Source organism: Lotus japonicus, chromosome 2 (assembly GCF_012489685.1).
Source record: "Lotus japonicus ecotype B-129 chromosome 2, LjGifu_v1.2".
Taxonomy (NCBI): domain Eukaryota; kingdom Viridiplantae; phylum Streptophyta; class Magnoliopsida; order Fabales; family Fabaceae; genus Lotus; species Lotus japonicus.
This window is the reverse complement of record NC_080042.1, coordinates 87,231,824-87,240,667: the sequence shown is the minus strand read 5'-3', so window position 1 is coordinate 87,240,667 and position 8,844 is coordinate 87,231,824. Positions and strand designations below refer to the sequence as shown.

General features: G+C 37.9%; 3 protein-coding genes across 3 annotated transcripts; 2 read left to right on the top strand and 1 right to left on the bottom strand.

Annotated features, from left to right (window-relative positions):
- The first annotated feature begins 1,062 nt into the window (after positions 1-1,062).
- On the top strand, positions 1,063-2,485 carry LOC130737187 (pentatricopeptide repeat-containing protein At5g39710-like). Its single transcript, XM_057588946.1, has 2 exons — positions 1,063-2,370; positions 2,447-2,485. Exons 1-2 carry the CDS (start codon positions 1,063-1,065, stop codon positions 2,483-2,485), a joined length of 1,347 nt encoding a protein of 448 aa, XP_057444929.1.
- A 1-nt stretch (position 2,486) lies between these two features.
- On the top strand, positions 2,487-3,615 carry LOC130740566 (scarecrow-like protein 14). The gene is given in 2 exon segments (XM_057593217.1): positions 2,487-3,407; positions 3,410-3,615. Coding segments are annotated over 2 exon segments (1,071 nt in total). The 5' UTR covers positions 2,487-2,491; the 3' UTR covers positions 3,565-3,615.
- A 1,639-nt stretch (positions 3,616-5,254) lies between these two features.
- Positions 5,255-8,106, bottom strand: LOC130737186 (glycine-rich protein DOT1-like). The gene is made up of 2 exons (XM_057588945.1): positions 8,094-8,106; positions 5,255-5,574 (listed from the first exon to the last, which is right to left on the bottom strand). The coding sequence occupies exons 1-2, from the start codon at positions 8,104-8,106 to the stop codon at positions 5,255-5,257; spliced, it is 333 nt and encodes a 110-aa protein (XP_057444928.1).
- Between the last annotated feature and the right edge of the window lie 738 nt (positions 8,107-8,844).

Here is an 8,844-nt window from a genome sequence, read left to right as displayed (position 1 = left end):
AAAAATATGAAAACTATTTTTGATATTAAAAATTGTAGGATTGAAAAAACTCAAAAAAGATATAAGACGATGATGAGACAAACGGAACACACAATAGAAGGCTATTAGAAATAGCTTTTAAAAGAAATAGAAGGCTCTAATCTATGGTTGTACACAACTGCACTTGAAATGGGTGGATTGGAACTAGTTAAACTGCTGATATATAACTGAATGATGATGTTGATTCAATTTTTGAGTGTAAGAGAAGCTAAAGTCTGTAACCAAAAAAAAAAAGAGAAGCTAAGGAGGCGTTTGTTTCAAGATTTGGAAAGAGATTCCCGGGAATATGAAGGTTGGGAATGAACATTCCTGCGTTTGTTACAAGATTGGAAACTATGATTCCTGGGTATCAATCATTCCCGGGAATAAAATAACTTCCACAATTCCCATGATTTCCTTCATATTGATTCCCATGAAAAAGGTTGGGAATTTTACATTCCCATGGGAAAGATGAATGTAACTTCCCACTTCTCCCACAATTTATCATTTTTACCTTTATTTTTAAGTTTTTTTAATTTTTAAATTGCGAAAATTTTAAAATGTTCCCGGGAATACAAAATACTTACCAAACACATTTATAAAATTTACCCAGGAATAACATACCCAATAATCATATTCCTGGGAATGTTATTCCCGGGAATGTGATCTCAAACCTTGAAACAAACGCCCCCTAAAGTCAAAATCAAGTACAAAAGTAAAGTTAACCCTTTTGTTGGCGCTGTTCTGTTGGACACCCACCCACACGGGTTTTATCTCCGGCGACCGTGGATTTCCGCTCACTGCGTCTTTGATGTTGATGTTTTTTTTGCAATTCCTATACGCGAGTGGCGGTGCGGTTGAGCTCCACAAGTTTCAATCCCAGATCTGTACGGCGGAAGTGAGCGGTGGTGAGTGTTTTGGAATTGTCAAATGGGTATTTTCGGTTTTTCATTAAAAAAATTAGGGTGAACCGCCCACCATAGAAGATGACCTTTGTTACTTCATTGGTTGCCGTGAAACTGAAAACCCTGCAACCCTATGACTATGACTAAGATTAAGATTATGAAGCTCCTAAGTCATCATCATCGTGTTTCATTCAAAACCTTCCGCCACGTGCTCCGATACGGCAACGTCAACACTTACAGCGTCATGATCCCATCGCCGGAGAAGAAGGTGGGGCAACCGAAACCAACCACTGAGAACCAAAATTCGGTTTCGTTGAATGCGGCTGTTCAGGACTTGTGCCGGAAAAGTAGGATGTCAGAGGCTATGGTGATGTTTAAGAAGATCAATCGGACGGGTTTGGCCCCAGATAAGAGGACTTACATGGCTCTGTTTCACATGTTCTGCCGCCAGTTTCTCTATGAACAGGCTTATAAGCTTTTGACTGAAATGGTTGTTAGGGGGTTTTCACCCTCGGTTTCTTCATTCAACAAGCTTATTCGTAGGTATTGCTCTGAGGGGACACTTGAGGAGCTTGAGGAGGCTCTGTGGATTCTGAGGGGCATGCCTGAGATGGGCTTGTCCCCTGATGCTGTTAGTTATGCCACTGTTATATCCGGGTTTTGCCGAATCAGGAAGCCCATGAAGGCGTATGAATTGAAGCTGGAAATGGTTGACAAGGGCATCTTGCCTAAATTTGGCACATATTCGCAGCTTATAGACTACATGTACCAACATGGGAGACTGTCCGAAGCTTTTGATCTCTTCCGAGAGATGCTGCGCGCGGGTGTCTGGCGACACTCGCCAGATAAGTATTATTATTTAACTGGAAATTATTCTAAGTTGATGCATGCTTATTGTGATAAAGGTGAAATCAGTAAGGCTTTTCTTGTGCATGATGAAATGATACACAATGGTATTTTCCCTGATGCTCACAAGTATTCGAAGCTTATACAGAAGCTGTGCCTGTATCGGAGACTGTCGGGAGCTCTTTATTTCTTCCGAGAGATGCTGCGCGAGGGTGTATGGCCACGCCATCAAGATAATAAGTATAAATATGTAACTGAAAGTTATTTTAGTTTGAGGAATGCTTATTGTGTTGAAGGTGAATTCAGTAAGGCTTTTCATTTGCATGATGAAATGATACACATTGGTATTTTGTGTGATTTTATTACTGGGTTTTCACCGTCTCTTGTTACATACAACGCGCTTATTCATGGTTATTGTTTTTTTGGGAGGTTTGAAGAGGCTCTGGGAATTTTGAGGGGCATGGCTGACATGGATTTGTCCCCTGATGTTGTAAGTTATGGCGCTATTATATCCGGGTTTTGCCGAAACCGGGAGCTGGGGAGGGCGTTTGAATTGAAGCTGGAGATGAAAGAGAAGGATATCTACGGGATGGATAGAGCCGTATATTCATCACTTATGCAAGGCTTGTCGGATGAGGTTACTTATACAAGTTTGATAAATGCTTATTGTGCAAAAGGTGAAGTGGACAAGGCTCGTACATTGTTGCTGGAAATGAAAGTCAATGGTTATTTGTCAGATTCTGATAGTGAACTGGAGTAATAATCAAAAGAGCCTTGATGGTAGACATCTAAAGCAGATAAGGCAGCATTCTTCTCCCTTTGGTGATGGGTCACAAAGATTGGCTCATTACTTTGCCAATGGCCTTGAGGCACGCTTGTTTGGGGATGTTACTGGTGCACAATTATTTAATTCTACTCCTACCCACAAGACAACCTCTGCTGATGATTTCTTAAAAGGTTACCAAGTTTATCTATCTCCTAACCCCAGCAGAAAGTTTGCACATTTCTATGCTAACAAAATGATTAAGAAAGCATCTGCAAAAGCTGAAACTCTGCATATTATTGATTTTGGTATCTTATATGGCTTCCACTGGCCATTACTCATCAAGTTTTTATCAGAAAGAGATGGTGGACCTCCGAAGCTGAGGATCACAGGGATAGAGTTCCCTTTACCTGGCTTTCGCCTCACACAAAGGATTGAGGAGACTGGTCGTCGTTTGGCTAACTATTGCAAGCGCTTCAATGTTCCCTTTGAGTACACTGCCATAGCATCACGGAACTGGGAAACCATTGGAGTTGAAGACCTTAAAATTAAGAGCAACGAGTTTGTTGCTGTAAACTGCATGATGAGGTTCAAGAATTTGCTGGATGAGACTAGTGAAATGAACAGTCCCAGAGATGCTGTTCTGCTTTTGATCAGGAAGATAAATCCAGATATTTTTGCTCAGGCCATCATTAATGGATCGTTCAGCACCCCTTTCTTTGCCACACGGTTTAGGGAGGCCTTGTTCCATTTTTCTGCTGTTTTTGACATGCTTGACACTGTCATATCCCGGGAAAACCAATGGAGGATGATGAATGAGAGGGAGATCATAGGTCCGAACTCTATGAATGTAATAGCATGTGAAGGTTTTGAGAGGTTGAGAGGCCTGAGACATACAAACAATGGCAGGTTAGGAACACAGGGGCTGGCTTCAAGCAGCTTCCCCTGAACCAGAAATTAATGGCCAAATTTAGGAGCAAGTTAAGGAAATGGCAACCGGATAATTTTTTGATTGATGAAGACAGTAATTGAATGCTTCAGAGTTGGAAAGGACGCATTTTGTCTGGTTGTACTATCTGGGTGCCTGCTAAATGAAGTTATCACACACTTGAATGTAAGGTACAAATAATTATATAAGAATCTGTCCATTTTGGCATTTCCATCTTTTCTCCTGTTAATGTTTTTTGAGTCATACTCATATTCCTATTTCCTACCAATACTTGGTTACTTGAGATATTTATGCTTATATCTAGCAATGATGAAGCTTATTTTGCTACTTAAATGGTTTCTGGTTCTGCAATTTCTTTCCATCTAAATTCTAAACCAAACAGTAGTAGCGGCAACTACTAGGGGTGTTCATAACCGAACCAATCCAAACAAAACCGACAAACCGATCTAAAAAAACCGAAATCCAATCAAACCGAAAACCGAACGGACTGAAAATTGAAAAAACCGAAATTATTTATTGGATCGGATCGGATTTCGGATTTGATTTCCAAAACCGAACCAATCCAATCCAAACCGAACATTCACAAATATGTATACTTTTAGTTATACATATATCATTCCATTTACACTTACATAGTACATATTTATTGTATATATATTGATTATATCACACATGCATCAAAGTTTACTATATACATGCATCAAAGTAAACAATTATAATCATAATTTTAAAATATGTTGACTATGTTATAATTTATGAATGTTATATTAATTGTATAAATTATGTATCATTGTATTTATCATATATTATATATTTTTAAAATTCATACAACACAATTTCAAAGTATAAAAAAGTGAAACAAAAACCGAACAATCCAATCCAATCCAAACCGCTATAGATTGGATCGGATTGGTTCGGATTTGAATTTAGTAAAAAATCCATTGGATGACAAAATCATAAAACCGATGAGATCGGATCGGATGATTTTTCTCCTCAAAACCGATCCAATCCAATCCGCGAACACCCCTAGCGGCAACCAGTGTTTATAAATTGAGATGATACGAATTCAAATTGTTCCAAGATGAGATGATCATTCAATTAAAGTTGATGCAGTAATTTCAAAATGGATAACTCATTATCCAAGGATGATGAATACTCACACTAGCAATTCATAGGACGAACAAGAACAACCTACACATGACGTAGACGTTCTCAACCCTCTGCTGAAGCACAATGATGGTAGTGGTGTTGCAGTGCCTCAGGAGCTCCGTAATCATGGTTGAACAGAGCCACAGTAACAGCTGCAATATCGAAAGCGATTGCAGAAGCTAGGGTTCCGATTGAAGATTCTCACTTCTCCGGTGAAGACACTCCTCCATCTCTACCCGCTTTCCGTCTTACAAAATTGGGGTTTTGTTTCGAATTCAATGGATAGGGTATTAAGTATTAACCACTGTGGAGGGAGATGATGAGGAACATTTTGCAATTTTTTTTTCGTACATTGGAAATTAACATTAAGGAATATCTTGCAAAATAAAATTAACATGAAGGAATATTTTTCAAATTAAATACCTTCACATTTATAAGTCACTTTTTACATTATTCTTTAGAGAACTAAGAAAAGTTGATAGTGACAATATAGTTTGTTTGATTTTTGTCTATTTTCTATTTTCATTTTCAAAGAAAATATAAATTACAGCTAAAACCATGTTTGGTTTCGAATTTTTTTTCTAAAATATGATCAAACTAGAAAATAAAAAACCGTTTTTAGAGTTAAGGTCTGTCTTCATCACAACCACCACCACCATGGCCAGTCTTCATACCATCACCTTCATCATCACCATTATTGTTGTCGTCCCCACCGCTACAACCACCACCACTATCGGCATCACCACCGCCACCACCTTTACCACCACAATCACTGTTGCTGCCACCATTACCGCCTTCGTCACCTCCACCATTACTGTCACCACCGCCGCAGTCGCCGCCACCACCACCACCACTGTTATCACTGTCACTGCCGCCACCGTTGTCATTGCCACCACCACCATCACTGTCGTTACCGCTGTCACCACCGCCGCCACGACCACCAACTAGTGAGATGAAAAGCAGTGATGGTGGAGGTTGGTTGTGGTGGCGATGTTGGTGGTGACAACGACGGTGGAGGCAGATGAGGTGGTGGATGGGGAGGAAGTGAAGGTGGTTTTAGTGTTGGCGTCAACGAAGGTGATGGTGATAAGAATGATGGTGGTGGCACCGATGACAGTGAATGTGGTGGCGGCAGCGATGACGACAATGAAAATGAAAACATAAAGTCAAAACAAATATGTTTTCTAAATTTTAAAATTTTTAAAATGAAAACATAAAATGTTTTCTCAAACCAAACATGCCCATAATTTATTTTTCCTCTAGATTAACCATTTTAAAACTTGGAAATTCCTCATCCCTTCCCCCTAATTCTTTTTGTAATAAAAAAAACTTGCAAATTCATGTAATTCATCTATTTCTAAGTTATAATAACATGTTTCTCTTTCATATTAAACATAAGTGTTACTTTGAAAAAATATTAAACGTTTGAGTTTCATTAATATTATAAAGTAACATACATATTTTTGGGGAAAACGTATAAATAGTAACAAATGAAGTACTAGGATTAGCATGTAAAATAGGGCTCACCTGATGACTGATGTGCATCTGCATCCAATTTTAGATAAATGAATTTGACCGACTACAATGGAAGGATCACTGCCACCTTGCTTCTGGAAGTGAAACATTGATACGCATCAACGTTAAGGTCATTTCCACCAGCCCACAAGGTGAACCCAACTCTTGTGAGCAGGCTCATAAAGAGGGTGAATGAGAGGCTCATCACGATGTCATATTTTATACATAATGTGGTGTATTGTAATGTAAATCCCACGTTGCTAATGTTGATGAAGGGAGAAAGAGGTCATGAAAATCATTTGGAGAAGCCACCCGTTGGAGAGCTGCAAGTAAGAAAAACTCCTCCCACGGAAACCACCTCATTTCGCACCTCCCAAACAATATAAACAATTGTTTGGAACAAAGAAATCCACCAAAGAGAAAATTTAAAAGTGTACTAAGTCAGTTCGAGAGTCTCATTTTTATCACTTTCGTAACATGTACTCCCTCCGTTCTTAAATATAAGACCTATTCCAAAAAATAGCGCTTATTAAGAAAGCACTTAATGTGATTAATTAGTGTATTGGTTTTTTAAAATGCATACATTCTTCCCTATTTACCCTTTGTCATTTTCTCTCACTAATAATCATTGCATTCATAGTTAGTTGGAATAGTAGTAATTAATGGTAGGTGGTAACTTTGGAATTGAAAACATACAATTAATGTGAGGGGTGAATATGGAATAGTACAAAATCTTTTGCTAGATTTTTGTAAGAGGTCTTATATTTAAGAACATGAAAATTTTGAAACTAGGTCTTATAATTAGGAACGGAGGGAGTATCATTTTGAAGCAAACGAAAAATTGTTAGATTTGACTACTCATTTTCTCTACAAAGTCTCTTGTCATTATGAAGATTATTAATTAGCGACCAAATTTCTAATTTTGTGATTTTACTATGGTTATTAAAATCAGGCCAGGTGGTTCAACGAATTCGGCTAAGAATTGATTCAATGTCTAGTCCGGAGTAAAGAGAAATCACAAGCAATTAATAATCAAGTAAAAATCTTTGAACTCGATGAAAATGAATGGTTTTTAGGTTCATGGTTGTTCATGAGCTCATTCAAAAGGATTATGATTCATTCATCCATCTCATTTTCACTTTCCTTCTCTTCTAGCCTCTCTCTTCTTCCGTTCAACTTCTAATTTCCCCCCTTCACAATGATGTCGATGGGAAGTGATGATACACTAGAAGAACTCGTATAGCTACGACAAGATTTGGCAAATGAATTGACTGAGGTTTTGTCTTCAAATTTTGGCTTAAATAAGTTTTTGGTCCCTAACCTTTACAAAATGCTTGGTTTTCGTCCCTCGCCGGAATAAAGGTGGGTTTTAGTCCCTAACTTTTGTCAAAAGGTTTGGTTTTGGTCCCTCCGGAGCTCTGGGTTTTGCTCTCAATTTATACACCCCACTTCATCTTCTTCATTTTTCCTCTTATATTTTTTTTATTTCTTTTAATTTAGTCAGCGTTGTAGTACAATTGAAACACATGAACGTAACCATTGACAAACAAGAATGAGAAAGATATTTTCCAAAAAAAATGAGAAAGAAGAACAATTGAATAATAAGTTTCAATCAACAATGAAACACACTTAAAAAATGGAGTTGCAGAGAACAAAATAATTGAAAAAGAACGAAAAAGGGAAGAAAAAAGCATTCAAGCACGAGAATAATGGAATAAATACGCACAGTAATTGAAAAACAATGTAAAAGAACACACATAAAGGTTAGAAGGGAGAAGATTCACAGCGGTTGAGTCATGGAAGGAGGGAGAAGTTACCAAGGGTAAAATAGTATTTTTATGATTAATTATATGGTCAGTTTTTCTTTCCATTCCTTTCCACCAAATTTTGGGGGGAGCAAATTTGAAGGAAAGCAATGCAGCATGATGGACCTTGAACCATTACTTACCACTCCCTTCCATCATATTTTAAATAAAACAAACAATGGATCCTTTTCTCCATCCCCTCCCCTCCACTCCACTCCTTCCCCCTCCCCCAATCCAAACAGACCCTAAATGTTGGAGAGGTATGAGAATCCCACCATTTTTTAATGTTTTAATTTAATCAATATATGAAATTAATTAGGTGAGGGATTAGTTTAGGTTAAATGAGTTTTTAATTATTGAGTTAATTTTCTCTTGAAAAAATAAAAATATAAAATAACACCTGAGTTCATTAATCCCACGTGGCCATGTCACATGGGTCACCAGAGCTCCGGCGTTGACCCAGAGCTCCGGAGGGACCAAAACCAAACATTTTGACAAAGGTTAGAGACTAAAACCCACCTTTGCTCCGGTGAGGGACGAAAATCAAGCATTTGGTAAAGGTTAGGGACCAAAAACTTATTTAAGCCTCAAATTTTCAACCATATTGTCAGTAAGTTCGTTTGAACATGAGCTTAATTATCGAAACATATCTAACAAAAAATACATTGTAAAAATCCTAATAGATGTTCTTTTATTTGCATCCAAACGAACACAAGGTGTCATCATTCCGATTATGTTCATACAAATATATCATATTATTTTACATGAGAGCATTCGTTCCCATTACTCTTGTTGTCCGACTTATGTGATTGTAATGAGAAAAATGGAAAAGCAAGATGAGTGACAAAGGTTCGTGCCAGGGCCGTGTAGGGGCTAGGAAAAGTAGGCAATTGC

What these genes read in the sequence shown, in the direction of transcription:
- LOC130737187 (XM_057588946.1), top strand. Translation starts at nt 1,063, where the DNA reads ATGACTAAGATTAAGATTATGAAGCTCCTAAGTCATCATCATCGTGTT. An exon ending in TCTACGGGATGGATAGAGCC is followed by an intron (nt 2,371 to 2,446) that starts GTATATTCATCA and finishes ATTGTGCAAAAG; the next exon opens with GTGAAGTGGACAAGGCTCGT.